Raw genomic sequence first — 23222 nt, forward strand, 5'->3', positions numbered from 1 at the left:
CTTTCATCCATTCTCTAAGGTTCTAGTCTTAAGCTTTGAATGGTTTGTTTGGGGAGTTTAGGTGGTGAAGGAGGTGCTATCTAAGTTGGGAGGAAGAAGAGATCCAAGCAAGAAGAAGAGGTCTACAAAGGTATAACCCCATGGACTCCCTCTTCAAATTTTATCTCTATGAAGCCTTGTTTATTATGTAGAAATGAGTAGAAATGCTAGATATTGATGTGTTTGAGCCAGGAAGTGATCTATTACTTGTCTATTATGTGTTGATAATGTTTTGGATGAGTTGGAGTTGGCTGAGATTGAAGTGCAGATAAAGAGAGTACATCTGGTGCACAGACAGTGTGCACCAGATGAAGTAACGGCCCTAGCCAACGGCCCATCAAGGGGGTCGTTGGCTAGAGCTGTGGCCGGTCGGGCCTAAGGCATGGCCCCAGGAGAGGGCCGTTGCCTAGGCCCGGCAATGTAGCGGCCTGAGGGGGCGGACTTTGCAGAGCCCCGCCCCATAGGCCCTGAGTGTCTTATGTGTAGTGGCCGGGCCCTTGTGGCTCAGCTACGTGTCATTTCAGACCAGGTGTCACGAGCCCTTGTGGCTCGGTACCTCGAGGCTGTTTTGACGCACGTTTTGGTTTTGATTTCGTTGAATTTGGATTAGAGACGAGCATGTTATGGTGGATTTTGTGATGAAAATGCTTCACAGTGGTATAATTTGTGTTCACTGCCTTTGAGTATTGTTGTATAATATCTTCCTGATGCTATTTATGAAATGAATAGAGAAGCATGATCACTTTGTGAATAAGAATTATTAGAAAAGCATGAGTAGAATGTGTTGTATGTTCAATGAAATTTGAAGCCTATCTTGATGGTAGAAATATATAGAGTTGTTATATTGCAAACCGAGCATGATATTGTGTTCTTGAGAGTTCTATGTGATATATATATATATATATATATATATATATATATATATATATATATATATATATATATGTATATATATATACATATATATATATATATATATATATATATATATATATATGGATTTAGAGCATGTTGTATAGTATTCTTGCATTCTAAGTATATCATGTTTTAAAAGTGCATAAATGGCCAACGTGAGCCCAAGTACTATTTTCAAAAACTCATGAGCATGTGGTATATCATTACTTTGTTGCGTTGTGAAATTGTTGAGTTGCATATATATATATATATATATATATATATATATATATATATATATATATATATATATATATATATATATATATATATATATATATATATATATATATATATATATATATATATCAGTGAGGTTTTGGAGGACCCCGTTTGGACTATGTCATCTCGGATGATTATTATGGACATTGCGGTCCCAGTATATGTAACGCGGTGTATTCCCACGTTACGAGGTTGGAAACTGTCCGCCAGGCTTGGTATCCTGGTCAGGGGGTGTGCACGCTAATAGTTCGATACCTAATTCCACAGAGTTTGAGCATAGAACCAAGAGAGTGGTTCGGTGGACGAGCAGCGTATTAGGTCGGCTAGACGCCGTGCCCGGATAGGTTCATTCACACTATGGTGAAGTTCCTACCTCGTCCATCTATAAAGAAAGTGAGTCATTGCGACTCTAAGAAAAGAAAGAAAGAAGTGAGTCATTGCAACTCAAAGAAAAGAAAGAAAGAAAGCAAGTCATTATGGAAACAATGGTGGCGGAGATATGTCTAGGAGGATCACGGGACGCAATCCACCGAGTTACTTAGGCCAGGAGGATCCAGAGGTTCTCGAGAGTTGGATCCGTACGTTTGATAAGTTGTTCGATGTGGTAGGATGCCCGATGGACGAGCGAGTGGACGCTGCTGTGTACTACCTTCATGGAGAGGCCGACCATTGGTGGGTGATGGAGGGACCGACTGCTCAGGCGAGAGAGGGGTTTGACTGGGAGATGCTCAAGATGGTACTGAGGGAGAGATTCTATCAGGAGCATGTTAAAGCTGCCAAGTATGAGGAGTTCTTGCATCTTGAGCAAGGAATCTCGACTGTCCAGGAGTATCATGCCCGCTTTGTGGCGCTATCTCAGTTCGCTCCTACCTTGGCACCCGATGAGGCTAGTAGAGCTCGTAAGCTTATCCGAGGACTATACTATGATGCCCAGAAGTCATTCTCCGCGACGAGGTTTGCTACGTTGACCGAAGCCTACGACGCAGCTGCTGGTTACTTTAGGATTCAACAGTTGCATCGAGATGCCATGCAGGGATTGAAGAAAAAGAATGAGGGTGTGGATTCACAGTCAAACAAGGGGCACAGGTTCAATTTGACTGAGGGTGTGGATGCTATATTGTAAATTTAATTTAATATAAATAATAATAATATTTATTATTATTATTATTATTATTATTATTATTATTATTATTATCATTAAAATATTAATATTTTACAAGAAATAACTTTGTAATAGATTTATGTAAAGAAAATGAACAAAAAATTATCTTTTTTTTTTTTTTTACTTTAAGCAAAAAAAAAAAAAAAAAAAAAAAAAAAAAAAAAAACATTTCTAACTTTCACCAAACACTAGAAAATTAAAATATTTTCTGAAATATAATATATTTTCTATAAAAAAAAAATTCATATTTCCATACGGAGCATAATTCTATCTTATGATAATTTTATCTTTGTTAAGAGAAAATTCAGAATATGCAAGTGAGAAAGGATCATCTCTTCTTCATTCAACTATATTGTAGGAATATATATACATCCAAGGTAATGTAACGGAAGCAATAATGGAAATAATTACATAACCGTTACAATACTATATAATAATGTCCATAGTAAGTATAATATTTATAACACTCCCCCTAGGACATTATTTGATCACGATCTTGTCTCGTCAAAAACTTGGTAGGAAAACCCCGTGGGAAAAACCTAGACAAGAAAAGAGTACAATAGAAATTATATTCACACCTCATTAAAAACTTCACTAGGAAAACCACGTGGGAAAAACCTAGTTGAAGAAAAGAGTACATGATATATGTAAAACATATATTGTATTGGGTGCCTCATTAAAAACCTTAACTTGAGAAAACCCTGTGGGAAAAACTTAGTTAAGGGAAAAAGAGTACAACCAAAAAGCCTTCAGGGCACAATCTGCAGAATCTTTAGGATTTTTAGAGTTTGTCCATTTAAGCAATTATTTTCCAACATTTCCCCATTTACATTATTATATCATAGTCATACCTCGTTAAAAACCACACTAGAAAACCCAATGGAAGAAAACTAGCGAGGAAAAGAGTACATGATATTTATGTATTTATGTATTTATGTGTTGCAAATAATGCGCAACTGTTAGTCTTTTATGACTTAATTTCAGGATTTTACATCCAATCTTCCGGATTGATTCGAGTAAATGTACTTCAACTAAGGCTGAGATATGGTCCAAAAACCAAACAGTGGTCTGTTTTGGATTCTAAGTTTGGAACTTCAACTTCAAGGACACTTTTGAAACCTGTGGCTTCATTTTTAGGCTTTGATGACTGTATAAGAATTGTAGCCCTTTGAGTCTTCTTTCCAATGACACAAGAATCACTTCATTTCAACACTCCTAGGCTGAGATATAGTCAAAATACCGAACAGTGGTTGAAATGGGTGAAAATTGCAATGCATTGATCTTTTGCTCCTCTTTTGTTTGGTTTTCCCAAATGACCAACACCATTGAAAACACCACTCTTAGGCTCCCTTGGAAGTGTTTTAGCCATCCTCTTAGATTTCCTTGGCCCCCCTTGACTCCAAATGCATCCAACATGATCTAAAATCCTTCATTTCTACTCAAAGATAATGAATTGTGCATAATGGATCAAATGAGCAAAATAAAGATCATTTTGAACAACATTGTGACACTTCATAAGCAAAACAAGGCTAAATATGGGGTAGACATGGGGTATAAATATGAAGAAATATGCACTTATCAACTCCCCCACACTTAAACCTTCGCTTGTCCTCAAGCAAAAACAAGAAATAAATAACCAACCTAGCAATGAAATTGATCATTCTCCCACTTTGCACAACCTATCAAACCACAAACAAACTTGCTACAACACAACTTGTTTCAAGAATCATTTTAGCCTTCCACACAAGTTCAATTCTTAAGCCAATAACCAAGCACCAAAATTATTAAAGTATGTGAGGATCAAGTGTGTACAAATGCTAAGTTCAGATTATGCAAAACTTGGCTTTGAATGAGATTCCATAGGCTTGCCCTTCATACTCCCACTTGTTCAACTCTAAGATTGCATACTAAGACCAAGTAGGTCTTTATTAGGCTTGTAATGGGGCTAATGGTGAATGGCTAACAAAGAAGAGGTATATGAATAAAACAAAGGAGAGAACTTCACATTTATTCACAATTGTAGCTAGAAGAGATATAACTTCTATGGACAAAGGAGCAATTTACAATTGACACAAAGCAACACTCTAAAGAGGTGGGGCTTGAGTACAACTTTCAACACAAACTAGAATCAATCTTCAAACTTTTATTCTTCTTCATTTTCTTTTCATTTTTCTCATTTTATCTCTTTTTCATGACTTTTTTCTTTCAATTTTCTCAACATTCTCTTTTTTTCATTTTTTTTTTTCAAATCAACCAACAAACTTATTCAATTAATCAAAACCCCCACACTTAGACAAAATTATCATGAGGATTGCTAACAAAACAAGCTCCAATAAAGATCTCTTCCAAGAAAAAGAATAAATGCTCTATTCTCTCAAGGGTGGAGGGAAACATTTTGGCTAGGGGTTAAGGGTTAAATGGTGAGTGTTAACACAAGGAAAAACAATCACAATGTAGGGACAAGTGTTTAGCACTTATTAAACAAACAAATGGCTCAACGAGGACAACTAGGGATAAAAACATATGTAAGGATAGGTTTAAAGGCTTGGGCTAAACAAAAATGGCCTAAATCATTTTTAAACATGCAAATCTTAGACTTCACTTAGGGAGTAATGAGGCAAGTTCTAGCAAAACAAGTTAACAACCATGACCGGAATCTCATATAAGCCTTCACTAGCAAAGCATAACACACAAGATCATGAATTGATTCAATTATTAAGTGGTTAACAAGGTTATTGGCAAGAGAATAGATCAATCATGAGTTACCCATTGGCTCATCAATCACAAGTTGAATTGCAACAAGTTCCACCAAAACAAACCACCAACCAACAAAGAGGGAGTAATCACAACTTCAAGCAAGGAAAGACAATTTACGAAATATTATCCAAGCAAAGTTTCAAAAATTTTCAAAAAATTTCCAATTTTTGTCCTCCCCCACACTTAGAAAATACATCGTCCTCGATGTGAAAGACAACAAAGAACAAGGGGGGAAAGATAGCACAAGGAGCACAATCTCTACTATCTACACAAAGTAAAGCATTATACACAATTAAAGAAAGTAGATCGAGAAGGTAGATGAGACTCCCCTAATGAATCTCTTGTGTCAAAGAATCATCATGAAGCCTTCTTGGAATTGAGCATACTCCTTAGTGTCATTCCTAGAGTCAAGATCATATATACATGAAAGCACAAGTGAAAGCATGATATATCAAAAATAAAAGTGTAAAGAAAAATAAAGAAGAAAGTAAAGTACAATAAAATGAAAGATAACATGGGGTGCCTCTCATGAAGTGCTAAGTTTAACGTCGCTAACTCGACTCAACCTCTCAAGGAACTATCCATGAATGATTGGATGAAGATGAGTTCCTTTTCTCCATCCACTTTCTCTTCAATAAATATCCTTAAATGTCGGGCGTTAAGGAACTCCTTTAAGCTCAAAAGTAGCATATTCTCATGAAAGAAATTGCAATGACCCACTTCTAAGAATATGCTCTCTTCTTCAATTTTCGTCCCTTTTTCTTCAACCTTTTCTTCCAAATAGCACTTCAAGTGGTGGCCATCAATATGTTCCCTTAAGTCGTTGTAGTATAGTGGTGAGTATTCCCGCCTGTCATGCGGGTGACCCGGGTTTGTTCCCCGGCAACGGCGCCAATTTTTAATTGTAGCAAAAATATAAGATGTGAGCTCGGGTGTGTTATGTCGTCCTCAGGGGATTGGGGGATATGGCACGCAATACGCAATCACAAGAAACAGAAGCTAAGAAAACTACAAGTTTAAGGAAATGATAAGACTAACACATATACACAAAGATAAACACAAAATAAAGAAATAGGACTCAAGCTAGGGGGAGCATTATCACATGCTTTAACAACCTAAGGGATTAGGGAGCATTATCAGATGCTTTAACAACCTAAGGGATTAGGGAGCAACCTAAGGGATTAGGGAGCATTATCATCTAGATGCTTTAACAACCTAAGGGATTAGGGAGAACAAGTAAGCAAGGAATAAAGAGGGAATGCACGTAGGTATCCTAGTCTACGAACAACCAGGATTAGAACAAGGAATTTCCCTACTTTCGTGGTGAATCAATTCCAAGTCCATCAAGCACACAAAGCATCTAAAGCCCCCAATTTCCCCTATTTTCGTAGGAAGAAATCGAATCTGTGCAAGGGGTGGCTTGGATTCATCACCCAACTCCCGTTGAGGCAAGAAATCCTCCAAAAACAAGCTACTGAATGTGTACATCAAACATTAACAAGATATAAATACAAAACCTTCACAAACACATGAACCCTAGGTTGGATCTCTTCCCTTTTTTTGCAATAATCACAAATCAAGCATCAAGATAGAAAATACAACCCTAACTCAAGTCCATAAACTAACTACTCATGAATAAATAGCATAAAGAACACAAAAACATAAGTGTAAAGCATAAACATTGCAAGATAAAGAGATAAAAGGGAGAAGAAGCTTCTCTATTGAAAATGGACGGTGGAATCTTGAAATGTTGGAATCCAAGCATCAAATCCAAGATTACAAGCTTCAAAAGTGTTAAGAAACCTAAATCTAACACTACAATATGAAAGGAAGTAAAAGAGAGAAGTTAGGACTCAACCATAGGTCAAAACCAAGTAGAAATGACAAAAAATCGGAGTTTATAAAATTGCAGAGCACAGTGACACGGCCAGGGACATGGCCATGTCCCTGGCCGTGTCCAAAACGGCAGTAGTTACTGGAATGCACAGAAACACTACTACAGAAAAAGGATTTAACGTCGCTATTATAACGTCGGTTTTTCGAAAAACCGACGTTAAATATTTAAATTTAATTTTTATTTTTTTAAAAATACATATGGCGTCGGCTTTTTGGTAAATCCGACGCTGTATCTGTAATAAAAAAAAATAAATAAATATATTATACGGCGTCGACTATTTATAAAGCCGACGCCGTATATCCTATTAAAAAAAAAATTAAAAATAAATATAGTATACGGCGTCGGCTAGTATAAAGCCAACGCCGTATACTCGAATTAAAAAAAAAATAATAAAATATATATAGTATACGACGTCGGCTACGTATATAGCCGACGTCGTATACTCGTATTAAAAAAAATAAAAAAAATATATAGTATACGGCGTCGGCTACGTATATTGCCGACGCCGTATACTCGTAGTAAAAAAAATAAAAAAAATATATAATATACAGCGTCGGCTATGTATATTGCCGACGCTGTATACTCGTATTTAAACAAATAAAAAAAATATATAGTATACGGCGTCGGCTACGTATATTGCCGACGCCGTATAGTATAAAATAATTACAGATCAGATCGAATTGAAGCTCATTTCAACGTAAACCAAAACCCTCCACCATCTTCTCATCATCTCATCGCCGAAACGCCACCAAAACCCTCCACCACCGCCACCGTTTTGATAAGATCTGTTCTCTCCTCGCCGTTCGCCGTTCGCCGCTCGCCTTCGGCGTTCGCCGCTCGACGTTCGCCGCTCGCCGCTTGCCGCTGCCGATCGTTGCCTCGCCGCTTGCCGCTCGCCCGCGCTGCCACGCCGCCGGACGCCGGACGCCGGACGTCGATCGAGCATATACGGCAGGTACGTATATATATATTATTATATTATATGTTAAAATGGTTTTATATATATATATATATATATATATATATATATATATATATATATATATATATATATATATATTTAATTATTCTTTTGTATTTTTTGAATTTTGAATTTTATAAATTATTATTGTGTATATTTCGAAATTTTAGGAATAATTGTGTATATATTTTTGATTTTATAAGTTATTGGCTAAATTATGAATTGTTGTGTGTATATTTCGAAATTTTATGAATTATTGAGAATTTTATGTTTAACTATATACCAGGACTACGTGGTCTAATGGTATCCGGGTTGGACTTCCAATTGGAAGATTATGAGTTCAAGCCTCAGTGGAGGCGTTATTGGTTCTCTGTGTTTCAGTAGGTTGAGAAAGTATATGAATAGATACTACAATGTAATAGAGCCAGTAACTTTCAAAAAATATACCATTTCAAGAAATATTATTGATACATACCGGAAGTGCACTAATGTACCATGTTTATTAGTAAGTGCACTCTCATATTTGTGTCGGTGCACTCTCTATTGCACTAATGTACCATGTTTATTAGAAGTGACATTAATAGTTGAGGTATTATGGAGGGACATAAATTATAATTTTCTCAATATATTTTTAGTCAAAACGAGTGTTTGATTTCTTCTTTGACTTGAATGCGTACTCTTGTTGATTTAATTATTCCTTTTAAATTCATGATATGGTTATTCAATTCATGAATAGTATCTAATGAATGTAAAGAAGTATTATTGTTATGTTTGGCAATAAATTTCTAAATGATACATACTGTAATATATTGTATTTGATACACTATAAAATATTGGGTATCACATACCATTGAATGGTTGCCATATAGAGGTTGTGATTACTTAGGCTAAAATTAGCCTATAATTTATATTGCTACTTCGAAAATATTTGATTGGTTTATTTTTTGTTAGTCGTCAATCCGGTTTGACTAAGTTCAGTCCTTGTTGCGCTCCTCCTCCACTGTTCTCCGCCAGTCTCGGGTACGCAATTTGTCTATTGTGTTTAGCAAGATTCAATTCACATTGTGTTTGACATGTTCTTTGGTTAGTTAGGATGTATAAGAAAGCATCTAGAATTGACAAATGATTATTATTATTTTACCTAAATTGGCTTGTACGTGATGAATAAATGCTCCTTGTTTGCGTCCATTAAATGCTACTTGTTTGCATTATGTAAATGCTAAAATTATTGTAGTTGTTGTAGCAGTTATTATTATCGAAATTTGTTAAAATAGTGTTAACAAATGTTTAATTAGAGTTATTATTATCTAGATTGGCTTGTACGTGATGGATAAAAGTTGGATGATAGCTAATCAACTTAGTACGGAATACGAAGATGGAGTTAGAAAATTTTTAGACTTTGCAAAGAGTAACCTTCCGAATAGTAATAACAGGTGGTTGTGTCCTTGTAAGAAATGTTGTAATCAGAAAAAATTAGGTGAAGAGGACATATATGATGATCTAATCGTTAATGGGATTAATCCATATTATACACAATGGATTTGGCACGGTGAACGCGATGTGTCTACAACATCTAATGTGTATGTTGACAATGAAGATAATGAGTCTGAAGATCGGTTGGATGAAATGTTTCGCGATGTTGGAGAAGAGTTTACCAATCGGTCAAATGAGTTAGATGAATTATTGAATGATTCAAAACAACCGTTATGGCCGGGGTGTAGTAAATATTCCCGATTATCTGCTATATTAAAATTATTCAACTTGAAAGCTGGGAATGGGTGGAGCGACAAGAGCTTTACTGCCTTACTTGAAATAGTAAAGGACATGCTTCCAGATGGTAATGAACTTCCCAATAGTACGTATGATGCCAAAAAGATTTTGTGTCCAATGGGTATGGGATATACAAAGATACATGCTTGCCCTAACGATTGCATATTGTTTAGGAATGATTACAAAGACTTGCATGCATGTCCAATATGTGGGGCATCTCGTTATAAAACAAGCGAGAATGTTGCTGGTAAAGTACGTTTGAAAAGGCCACCAGTTAAAGTTTTGTGGTATCTCCCAATTCTCCAAGATTTAAGCGCCTGTTTGCAAATCCAAGTGATGCGAAGAACTTAACATGGCATGCAGATCAAAGGATTTCTGATGGCAAGCTTCGACACCCGGCTGATTCTTCTCAATGGATAACATTTGATAATGCATTTCCTGAATTTGGTCACGAGGCGAGAAATCTTAGACTTAGACTTTGTACTGATGGTATTAACCCCCACGGGAATCTAGGTAGCAAGCATAGCTCGTGGCCAGTTATGTTGATAATTTATAATCTACCCCCTTGGTTGTGTATGAAACGAAAATACATATTATTATGTTTGATGATTTCTGGGCCAAAACAACCAGGTCATGATATAGATGTTTATTTGGCGCCTTTAATTGATGACTTGAAGCAATTATGGGATGAAGGTGTGTTAGTGTTTGACGCATACCGAAAGGAGACTTTTAAGTTGCATGCAATGCTTTTTTGCACAATCAATGACTTTCCAGCGTATGGAAATCTGTCTGGATATAGTGTCAAAGGTCATAAGGCATGCCCCATATGTGAAGATAATACATGTTATCATCAACTTGTTCATGGTAGAAAGACGGTATATATGGGGCATCGGAGATTTCTTGATAAATTTCACCCTTATCAAAAATTAAAAATGGCATTCAATAGGGTGCAAGACTATACAGATGCTCCACAACCATTGACTGGGAATCAAGTATATGAACGAGTTGAATGCCTTCAAGTTACTTTTGGTAAGACTCAGAAGCTTAAATCTCAAAGAGGAAAGAGATCAAAATCTACAAATGAGAAGAGTCCGTGGAAAAAGAAATCTATATTCTTTGATCTTCCATATTGGAAGACACTAGATGTGAGACATAGTATTGATGTGATGCATGTGGAGAAAAATGTATGTGATAGTCTGGTTGGAACTCTTTTAGACATAAAAGGTAAGTCTAAAGATGGACTCAATGCTAGATTGGATTTGGTTGAAATGTGTATACGACCTACATTAGCACCACGTTCCGAGGGTAAGAAAACATATTTGCCTCCCGCTGCTCATACTTTATCAAGAAAGGAGAAAATAAGTTTTTGTGAGTGTTTACGTGGAGTAAAGGTACCACAGTGGTATTCATCAAATATCAGTAGACTTGTTAATATGCAAGATTTAAAGTTGGTGGGGTTGAAGTCTCATGATTGTCATGTCTTAATGCAACAACTATTGCTAGTGGCTGTTAGAGACATATTGCCTAAAAAGTTGAGATACACCATCATAAGACTTTGTTTCTTTTTCAATGCAATTTGTGGAAAAGTTATTGATCAAGACAAATTAGATGAATTGCAAAATGAAATTATTGTTACACTGTGTCAGCTAGAGATGCACTTTCCACCTTCATTTTTTGATATCATGGTTCATTTGCTTGTGCATTTGGTTAGAGAGATCAAACATTGCGGTCCAGCTTATTTGAGGTGGATGTACCCATTTGAAAGGTACATGAAAGTATTAAAAGGTTATGTTAGGAACCGATATAGGCCGGAAGCATCTATTGTTGAAAGCTATGTTGCTGAGGAGGTTACTGAGTTCTGTACTGAATATTTGGCAGGAGTTGAGTCTATTGGAGTTTCTAAGAATCGGCATGAAGGAAGAATTACTGGAAAGGGTACTCGAGGAGTCAAAGTGAATGTTATGCCTCGTGAAGATGTTGAGCAGGCACACTTGTACATCTTGCATAATACAAGTGAAGTCGAACCGTATTTAGATGAACACAAGGCGTTGATTAGGGAGCAAAATCCAAGAAGGACAGACATGTGGATTGTGGGCGAACATAATCGAACTTTTATTAGTTGGTTCAAAAATAAAGTTCTTAAAGAGAATAATGTTTCTGAAACTGTTTCATGGTTAGCACATGGTCCTGGTTTGGATGTTTTATGTCACAATGGATATGACATTAATGGGTTTTCTTTTTATACAAAAGCTCAAGATGAAAATAGCACTATGCAAAACAGTGGAGTTACTTTGGTTGCAAATTCAATGCATTTCAGTAGTTCGAAAGATCCAAATCCCGTGTTTGCAGAGTTGTCATATTATGGTGTGATTGAAGAAATATGGGAAGTTGATTATGTTTCTTTTAGGGTCCCGGTGTTTCGATGTAGATGGGTAGATAATAAACATGGTGTAAAAGTTGATGAGTTAGGATTTACCCTTGTAGATTTTAATCGGGAAGGACACAAAAATGAGCAGTTTATAATGGCATCCCAAGCAAAACAAGTCTTTTATATTAGTGATCCTTGTGACAAAAAATGGTCCATTGTTCTTCATGGAAAGAGACAAATTGTTATAGATGAGAATGAAGATGTTAGTTTTGATATTGAGGAAATACCACCATTTTCGTCAAGTTTATTGCCTCCCGTTATTGATAATGAGATAGATGAAGTGCATGCATCACGAGATGATCATCGTGAAGGGATATGGGAGAATTGATTTATTATATATGTAATGCTTTAATTAGGTATTTATTTTGTTTTTATATTTTCTTATTCTAATATTTCTATATATATTCTAAAAAATTTTCTTTCTAAACAGGCGTATGGATTCCACAGATGATGGTGGTACTACAGAAGGTACTCATAATACTCAAAGTAGTACTCAAACTACAAAGAAGAGGGGTGCCACTCGTATGAAAAAAATCATTAGGCAACGTAATGCTTTTGGGAAACTACAAGTTGAGCTTGATGGATTCGAGCCTGTCTACGGGAAAGCTGGCAATGAATTTAAAAGTTATGTTGGATTAGTGGCACGAATCAATACTCCTATAACAATAAAAGAATGGTCGGATGTCCCAGAAGATACTAAAGCTACTATTTGGAAAGAAATCCTGGTAAGATAGATTTAGATTTATTTAAAAAGTTAATATAATTACATTTCTTACTAATAAATAATCTTGTTTTGTAGAGTACTTTTGATATTCCCGACACCATTGGTATGAAGAGACATTGGTTAAGCTATGTGGGTGATAGGTGGAAAGATTTTAAAACAAAATTGGTGAACAAGTATATATATGGTAGTTATGCAGGTCAGAACCCTTGTACTTATAATTACATTTATTACTAATAAATAATCTTGTTTTCTTACTAGTATATATACGGTTGCTATGCAGGTCAGAACCCTTGTCAAACATACGACTTCATTGAATAAGAGACATGGAATGAGTTTTATCAGTCGCATACGGGTGAATCATATGAGGTATCATTATTATTCTATCAATATTTTGAACAAGGGATATGAAATTTATCATATGATTAATATTTGGTATGTACGTAGGCAACAAGGAAAAAATATCAAGACATACAAGCTAAGAATATTCATCCACATCTTTTAGCTCGAGGTGGTTATAAAAGGTTGGAGAAGATGATGATGGACGAGAAGTTGAAAGAACAACAAGCATTAGCTGATGCAGATCCGTCGTATACAATGACTCCTCCAAGTCCCATACGTAGAGCCGAAAAATGGAAGAAAGCAAGAATGGACAAGTCAGGAAATTATCGTACTGATTCAACTAGAGTGGTGGCGGAAAAAATTGTAAGTACATATCTTGTCATTTACTACAGTAATAGTAATTATTATTATTGAATAATTTTTATATATGTTAGGATGCTCTTGAGTTGCAAATTTCTCAAGGAGAATTTATTGAGGATGGAAGAAAGGATTCATTGACTGTTGCATTGGGTACCGATGAGCATTGTGGACGTGTTAGAGCCATGGGAAGAGGACATGGCATCAAAAGTGTTTTTGGCCATGCAAAACGTCGCCAAAATACTCCTGAAGATGTTCAACAACTGGTTGATGCTGCTGTTGGTGCTGCCGTTGGTGCTGCTGTTGCAGAAGCGTTAGAAAAACAAAAGCAGGAAAATATTTCTGAACGGGAGGAATTTGGTCAACGTATAACAGAGCAATTTGGGGGAAAAATAGCTAGTATGATGTTGCAATTTAGTGCTATGCAGACTCCTTTACAGCCAAAGCAGGTGACACCCGTATGTGTGGATGCTGTGCCACCACCTCCCAGTGACAAAGCTAGTTCCCCAGACCCTTTTAGTAATTTACCGGCTGTAAGTATTCGTTTATAGTTATCTTATTATTATTTATCAATAAAATTTTATATGATTTTTAATTAAAAATTATTGTAGTTAGGGGCACGATGTCAATTGTTTTTAGAAGATCCAATTAGACGTCCAGTGGCATATGGGACAGCTTACAGTGGTAGACAAGTTCATGGGGTTGTACTGGATGTAAACAATGTGAAAGTGAGTATAACTGATGTTGGTGATCCAACTGCACATGTACCATTCCCCACCGGTGAGGTTAAGCTTGTAAGTGATGCATGCCAACACTTTATCATTTGGCCAAAGAAGCTGGTAGAGTTATGTACTGAAGCAAATGTGGATGTATACTGATAATATTTCTATTTTAAAATATTAAATAATTTACTTTTTAAAACTATAATTCTTACTTGTATTATAATTCACAGTTAAAAGTAGGACTAGGCACATTTCGGGTCAAACCCGAAATTTCGCGGGTTCGACCCGGAAAAATATATTTCGGATCGGATTCGACCCGCTTCGGGCCCAACCCGAGTAAAGCTTCACAGATTTGTTATTTCTCGGTTCGGATTTCGGATGTACAAATTTATGTTCGGATTCGACCCGAAACCCGAAATATGTGGGTAGTATATAAACAATAGGAAGGCACTAGGGTTACAGACTCCTCTCTCATCCGCCTCCTCGCTACTTCCCGTCTATCTTGTTTCTCTGAATCTCTGCCCCTTTCTCTCTCAAGATTTACCCTCTCTTCTCTGATCTTTCTGTCTCTCAAATCTCACTCATATGAGTATCTCATCCCTCACTCTCTCTATCTCTCACCTTCTCCGGTCTCCGCTTTCAAAGCCTTAGAGGCTCAGACTCCGCTTCTCACCTTACACACCCTCTCTGCCTCTCCCTTGGACTGCGACTCCTACTCCTACTCCGGACCTCTCGAGTCTAGCATTCGGGGCTAAGCACAACGTAGATCTGGGATTCTGGGGAGATGGGCTTAGACTCCTCCACTTCTCCGGTGAACGGCGGTCCGCTACGGTCAAAGGCCAAAGCTGTTAACACTCTAAAGCCTAACAGGTAGTTTATTAGTTTTGTTTTTATTTTTTTTTTCTAGAAAATATATGTTTTAACCATGCTTGGAAAATTTTCTCTGTCTCAGGCTCTCAGTCTCTCACTATTGAGTCTCGCCAAATACTCCCAGTAAATCTGGCTCTCAACAGATCCGGGAATATCTCCATTGAGGCTTCGAGTTTGTAGGCTTCTCCAGTGACCGTCTCTGTCCATGAAAATATAATAGGAGAAAAAGGTACTTTACTGTTTAGTTTGTTTTTTTTTTTTTCATTCTTTTCTCAAAGAAGTAAAATTATAGGACTTTACAAGGTTTTCGAAAAATTTTCCTTTTGTATTTATTTATTTAAGATTCAGTTTCAAAATTTGTAGTTGATCATTTATATTTTTTGCAACAAAAAACTCTATTATAGTGTTTTTAATGTTCTTCTAACTATTTTATTTATAAATTTTTATTTTTATTAGTTTTCACTGTTTTTCATTTTTTATTTATAAATTTTTATTAGGTTTGTTTTTGTTTTTTTTTTTTTTTTCCTTTTTTCCCATAAAATTGAAACTAACTGTAATTTGTGTTGAGGACTTAAAAGATGAAGTGTTTCTAATTTTTAAAGTAACTATATGGCTCAGTGACTACTGTAGTAGTTTTACATTGGATAGTTTTGTTAAGTGTGTGTATATATGTGTGTGTATGTGAAAATGTGATTATATGTGAATAATAGTATTAAAGTCTTAAATTTTGCACAAAGAAAAAGAAGCCTTATATTTTTTTGAATTTTATGAATTAATGAATCTACTGTTAAGTGTTAAAGTCTTAATTCTTGAATTTATGACTTTAATTTTATGAATTTATTTATGAATATACTGTTAAGTGTTAAAGTCTCAATTCTTGAATTTATGATTTTTTTTTTTAATTTACTGACTTTAATGAGTGATTATATGCCTTGTGAGTTTTTGAGTTTACATCTTTTGGAGTTTCTATTATGTCTTTTTCAATAATGATTTTTTTCTTTTTTCATTTTATGCATGCTAGGATACTTTTATTAGTTTCTCACTTTCTCCTTAGAATCTTAGAATGCATATTTGAAATGGATGGTAATTTGATATGCCCAGGTCTTGTCTTTTTGATAGTCTAATGTTTTTGTTTACTAACTGAATTCTGCATTCTCAAAGGGCAATAACTGACATTCATCCAATTGGAAATTCTCCTGTCATTGTTGAGAAGGTAGGCATAATACTCCATAAATTTTCATTTACCAATTAGTATTTCCTCTTCTTCTTTAACATGTGGTCTTTATATGTTTGTTAGGGACTTCTGAAAAAGATAGCTCGTACATGGACTAAGGAGGGAGGACCCTGGAGCTGATAAAGCTTTTGGCTGGGTACTTGAGATGTAATCTACCTCTGGTCATCATACCAAAATTATTTCATTCCCCCTTGTGGATTGGGAACAAAAACTAACTTTAAACCTCCATATATCTTATTATTATCTTCTTTATATGCAGGTATGCATATAAAAGGATCAATAATGACTTAACTTCAATGCATTATATTTAAAACTTTCAACTTGTGTGCTTTTAATTTGTATCAACTATCAAGTATCAGCATAATTAGCATTATTGGAATTCATATATGAACTTTCACAATATAGTAATATACTATCTTTATTGTTGTTTGTTTGTAGGGGTTCTAATTAGCAGCCAAATGAGAAGCAGTTTACTGGCAGACAGATTATTGGATCAACATTTGCTTAGGGGAGCAAAACTAAATCCAATACAGAATACTTAGCTGTTTTCTCAATCTTTTTTCACTATTCTTTGTTTAGTTTGTATTTTTTTATGATTGTAAATTTGTAATTAACTAGGTAAGGTTTTTTGCCCATTTGGGTTGTAAATTTGTAGGTATTTTGCCCATTTGGTTTGTCATTTAGAGTATTGTATTTATTGTTCTGCATATATTTATTATTTTAGATTGGTTTTCAATTTTTTGCTTTGTTTCCAGAATTTTCAAAAGATTTAAAATTTCAAGATTTTTGGAACGATGTTATAATTTCGGGTTTGTCAGACCCGACCCGATGTGAACCCTACCCGAAACACTCGAACCCGAAAATACCCGATGATTTTCGGTTCGGTTTTCGGACTTTAAAAAGCAAGACCCGAATTATTTCGGGTGACCATGATTGGCACGGGTCGAACCCGAACCCGACCCATGCCCACCCCTAGTTAAAATACAATACCATGGACAATAGTATTGCTCTAGATTCTTTGACTGCTGAGTGCAAAAAGGCTTTTACAATAGCTCGCCGTTTCGAACAAAATCTTGTGATCCATGTGGCTCGTGGTATTATGGGCGAGATTGAGTATGACTTGCACCTTGAAAGTGTGGAGATATTGCGTTTCTTAAGTATGGACACCATCGATGTTTCTCTAGTTCAGTTCTTTATAAGGTAATAATAAGTTCTTTATGATTGTTTATGCATAATAGTTTTATATTTACATTATTGATTATTTATGTATAATTGGTTCTATTTGTGAATAGGGGTATTTACATCAATTTTGAGTTGGCATCAAAAGACACTTATGGTTTCCTAGATCCATATTGGATTCAACCAAAAATGAATAATATAGAAGAAAGGAAATCATATATAAATGCCACCATGCAGTATGGGAAGAAAAATGTGTATTTAGCCCCATACGTTCTCAAGTAAGTTTTAATTACGTTTTAAATTAAAGTGCTTACATATAATATATTTTTATATTATATTATATTTACTTATTTACGTATAACTAATAAATTACTTATTTGTAGTGAGCATTGGATGCTGATGGCGATTTTTCCTAAATTAAATGAAATTTTTTGGTTTGATTCACTTGGTCATGGGCCGCGTGAAGACATTAAACATATAATGGAAACGTATGTAAATTTATATAATGAATTAATAGTTATTATTAAACAAGTGATGCCAAATATTTATATATATTTTATGTCTTATATGAATAGGTGTATGACTGCAACAAGCATGATGAGTGGAAAGAAACAATCTCGTTCATCGAAATGGACGACATGTTTGGTAAGTACTTCTTTCACTTTGTAAAACATGCAAACTTATTGTTTTTTATTTCTATTTTAAAATAATTTTATTGTAATTCAAATGTAGTGTGCTATACAAAAAGGAAGCACCGAATGTGGTTATTATGTGATGAAATTCATGTGGGAAATTATTTCCAACAACCTAAGCAAAGGAATGGATAAGGCAAGTAATCTAATAATACATATTTCTTTTTCAAATGTTGTTTAAAATATTTAGTTATTTATTATTTTTATTTTTTTTTGAACTTTGTAGATTTTGGAAAGACAAGGACGATTGCCCTACAACAAACAAGAGATTGATGACGTTAGAAACAAATGGTCTAAGTTTCTTATTGATGAATGAGTTAATAAAACGTTGTTAATTTGATACTAGTTTATGTTTAAAACTACTTTGTGTTTATTGATTTGATGTTAATTAGTAGTTTTGTTGTATTGTGTTATTTATATTAATTTTAGTTTTAGTATGTAGTTTTGTTGCATTGTGCTTAATTAGTTTCATGTTTAGTATATAGTTTGAATTAGTTGATGTTGATGCTGAATGTAACTAGCTGCACAGGTTCTGATTGCACATGCAGCGCAGGTTGGGCTAGAGCATAAAACCTTTTCTATATATAAAAAAAAAATAGATACGGCGTCGGCTAATTGGCAATTAGCCGACGTCGTATAATTTAAAAAAAGAAATTAAATACATACGACGTCGGCTATTACCAATAGCCGACGCCGTATATATATTAATAAATAAAAAATAATGATACGACGTCGGCTAATTGCCAATTAGCCGACGTCGTATCATTTAAAAAAAAATATTAAATACATACGGCGTCGGCTATTTGGAGGAGCCGACGCCGTATGTATATATATTATTTAATATAATTATACGACGTCGGCTAATAGCCAATTAGCCGACGTCGTATCATTTAAAAAAAAAAATTAAAAACATACGACGTCGGTTAAATAACCGACGTCGTTTATTTTCTTACAACGTCGATTTAGTCGACGTCGTAAGATAGCCGAGGTTAAATGGGGTCATTTAGCCGAGGTTAAAGCTATATTCTGTAGTAGTGAAAATACACAGCCACAGACACGACCGTGCACTTGGCCGTGTCTTTTGGCCTTCAAAACGTCAGAATTTGGAACTATGGTCTTCATGAAAGTTGTAGCCCTTCGAGTCTTCTTTCCAATGGCGCAAGAATTATTTCATTTGGACATTCCTAAGCTGAGATATGGTCCAAAAACCAAACAGTGGTGTGTTTTAGATTGTAAGTTTAATTTGGAACTTCAACTTCAAGGACAATTTTGAACCCTGTGACTTCATTTTTAGGCTTTGATGATTTTATAAGAATTGTATCCCTTTGAGTCTTCTTTCCAATGACACAAGAATCACTTCATTTCAACACTCCTAGGCTGAGATATAATCAAAATATAGAACAGTGGTCGAAATGGGCGAAAATTGCAATGCATTGATCTTTTGCTCCTCTTTTGTTTTGGTTTGCCCAAATGACCAACACCATTGAAAACACCACTCTTAGGCTCCCTTGGAAGTGTTTTAGCCATCCTCTTAGCTTTCCTTGGCTCCCCTTGACTCCAAATGCATCCAACATGATCTAAAATCCTTCATTTCTACTCAAAATAATGAATTGTGCATAATGGATCAAATGAGCAAAATAAAGATCATTTTGAACAACATTGTGACACTTCATAAGCAAAACAAGGCTAAATATGGGGTAGACATGGGGTATAAATATGAACAAATATGCACTTATCAAGTATTATGGAGAGGGAACAAGGGGAGATCTCGCGCGCGCCGCCGCCGCCGGCTCGGCTCGGTTTGCATGTGCGGTGTGGTCAAAATTTTGTTTGCGCCTTATATTTTTAAGCCTTATTTTTGTGGGTCTTTTGACCACCTTGTCCGCACACTACTCACATCAAAAGAACGTGTTGTAGTGATCCCTCTTGCTCTCCTGGTTTGTCGCACTTCTGTATGGCTGGAAAGGAAAAGGCGGTTGTAGCTCTCAGTATGTAACACGCCTTTTCCACCTCTTTCATATACGCTTTGATCATTCCTCTTGCCTGAGCTGTAGAAGCAGGTTCCATCCTGCATATCTGTGTACCTTGTCGAAAACAAACGATTCCCTGGTCGCAAATGTTTTTAAGAGAGTGTTTATATAACACGACGCAGATACTACCCTACCAAATACATATCCTTCATCCAGCTACATAAGCGGCAGCATACCTGAGTCTGCGACATTCGAAACACAAATATCCAACACATATTATTACTTATTTTACTCTCTCTCTCTCTCTCTCTCTATATATATATATATATATATATATATATATATATATATATATATATATATATATATATATATATATATATATATATATATATATATATATATATATATATATATATACATGGTGGGTCGCGCGCGGGTAAGGTTCTATGAGGGTTTTGAACAAAAAATTCTAATCCAATCCGACTCATCATCACGGATTTAATTTTTTAAGACCTACCCACCTTCTCCGACCACCGCTTACTATCACCAAAAAACTCGAACCATGCAGGTGAATATCTACGGGGCGAATTAAAATTCCCATCCCTAGTCATATTCCATAAATAAAAGTAACTTCAATTATTTTATTTATATTTATATTGCACGCAATTATGGGATACATAGTCATACATGTGCCGTAGGCTTTCCATAAGGGGGTACCAAATCCATTATTTAAACGCTAATTATTAATACACACATATATATTGCATGCAATATAATGCAAGATTTTTTATCACCCAGCCTTTACGAATTCAAAAGCATATAGCGATTCGTCCCTGTAGTTGATTCCCAGCTGATATCCACCGCCGACTGTGCCAATATGCCAGTAACCAATCCTGCAGTAAAGGCAAAGGCTTGGCCACCAGTTGAAAAGGTACCCTTTTCCATTAAAATTTTTCTGAATCCTAAACCAGTTGCCAAGATCACCTTTCACCACGCCTATAACGCCTCCGGTCACTATTGCCGTCTCATCATTAAGCTTCCAAACGTTCTCCTTAGCGCAGGGATCTGATGGGTCCGGCGAGTCGAAGGCCACGTTCAGTGGGTACTGCGATATGATGACGTCGTCGTCGGTGGCGGCGGCGGAGCGTGAAGCCTCGGCCTCGCGCTTTAGAGGGTAGAAAGTTAAAGGAAGACCCACGGCGGGAGGTTGGTGGCCGGCTAATGTGACGTTTATTACTACGTCGGTGGGGCAGGCGGAGGGGTTTCCTGTGTCCGGGTTAGCCACGCTTATGCCGCCTTCCACGCCGATGAGGGCTGGGATGGCGTAGTATTTGGCTCCGGCGACTACTGGGTTGCCGGCCGTGTCTAAGATGGCGTTGTCGGGTACGTCGGCCTTTGTGGGGAGGCGGATGAGTGGAGGAAGGCCGCCGGAGATGGCCAGCGGAAGGAAAGAAATGGCGGAGAGAACCAAAAGGATTATTGCTGTCTTCATCTTCAGAGCAGAGATAGATAGATAAATGTGTGTTTGGTTTGGTGCTTAGGGAGGGGCAAAACCACTCAATTATATAGACTCAGATCAGATGAGATAACCCACTAGCAGACAAAATAGTAACATAAATGTGATGTCAAAAAAAAAAAACGTGTGCCATTTAATAAAGATTCCCACTGGACCACAGGTATTTAAAGACGATAGACACGTGTCAATGGTAATAAATTTTAAAAGAAAAAATTGTGATAAATTTTAAAAGGGTATTATGGTAATAACATTAAGTTTTAATTTTAAATTAAGATGTCAGGTTTGATGTCTAATCCCTAAAGTTGTTAATTGAAAATTAACAAATTAGAAGTGTCATGACATAAAGAAAGGTTGAGTTCGGAGGAGTGAAATCCAATTATGACGCGGTTCGTTAGGCATATAACAGCAAAGTGACATTCATGATATGAACATTAAAAATCATGTGCGTGACATCCACCATGATTTCTAACCTAAAATCCTATTAATATAGGCAGTTATAAGACAATTTTCTATGGTCTTTTGTCATACATTAAGACATAATTTTGAAGGTTATTTAGTCCACTTAACTTTTACCGGCAAATTATGTTGTGCATCCGTATGCACCATGCATGGTACATACGGATGTAAAAACGACGTCATTTTATTAAAAACGCGCGTCTTACTTTAAAAAATTTCATAATCAATGAACTAAAATTCCAGAATCGATGAACTAAAATTTCAGAATCGATGAACTAAAATTTCAGAATCGATGAACTAAAATTTCATAATCGATGAACTAAAATTCCAGAATCGATGAACTACAATTCCAGAATCAATGAACTAAAATTTCAGAATCTTTGAACTAAAATTCCAGAATGAATGAACAACATAATGCTGTTGAGGGGAATCGAACCTGATTTTTTTTTTTTTAAGTGAGATGCGCGTTTTTAATAAAACGACGTTGTTTTTGCATCCGTATGCACCATGAATGGTGCATACGGATGCACATCATAACTATCCTTTAACCTACCTAAAATAAGTGCAAATTAGGTTAGAATGCTGTTGTATTCATTTTGAGACCAGAGATAAATGTGCATTTGATTTGGTGCCTATGGAGTTGCAAGCACACTCAAAAAAATTACCTGCTATCACCCTACACACTCTTACATACAAACTGGTTCAATTGCACAAATATAATTTAAAAAGTTATTAACTAAATTGCATAAAAATGAGAAGTTAAGGTGTCTAATTGGAACTTTTTTTAGTTGAAGAATTTAATTAACACCTTAACCTATATTTGAAGGATCAATTATGTGTAAAGTGACAATTTTAATGCTTTACAGGATTTTGTTAATATTAACAATTTATTTAAAATTTCTAAATTATTAAAGGACATATTGAATTTTACATAAAATTTTCTCAAATTACTTACACGGAATATTCACTT

General features: G+C 35.6%; 2 protein-coding genes and 1 long non-coding RNA gene across 3 annotated transcripts; 2 read left to right on the forward strand and 1 right to left on the reverse strand.

The window, feature by feature from the left end:
- The first annotated feature begins 1714 nt into the window (after positions 1-1714).
- Positions 1715-2338, forward strand: LOC109174260. The gene has a single exon (XM_019323503.1). The coding sequence runs from the start codon at positions 1715-1717 to the stop codon at positions 2336-2338; it is 624 nt and encodes a 207-aa protein (XP_019179048.1).
- A 12461-nt stretch (positions 2339-14799) lies between these two features.
- On the forward strand, positions 14800-17172 carry LOC109174231. The gene is made up of 5 exons (XR_002053036.1): positions 14800-15202; positions 15285-15431; positions 16364-16415; positions 16500-16695; positions 16875-17172. It is a non-coding gene; the product is annotated as an uncharacterized LOC109174231 (long non-coding RNA).
- Positions 17173-21070: 3898 nt separating this feature from the next.
- Positions 21071-21772, reverse strand: LOC109174261 (miraculin-like). The gene has a single exon (XM_019323504.1). The coding sequence runs from the start codon at positions 21770-21772 to the stop codon at positions 21071-21073; it is 702 nt and encodes a 233-aa protein (XP_019179049.1).
- Positions 21773-23222: the final 1450 nt, after the last annotated feature.

The sequence above is a fragment of the Ipomoea nil genome, unplaced genomic scaffold (genome assembly GCF_001879475.1).
Source record: "Ipomoea nil cultivar Tokyo-kokei standard unplaced genomic scaffold, Asagao_1.1 scaffold0579, whole genome shotgun sequence".
Taxonomy (NCBI): Eukaryota; Viridiplantae; Streptophyta; class Magnoliopsida; order Solanales; family Convolvulaceae; genus Ipomoea; species Ipomoea nil.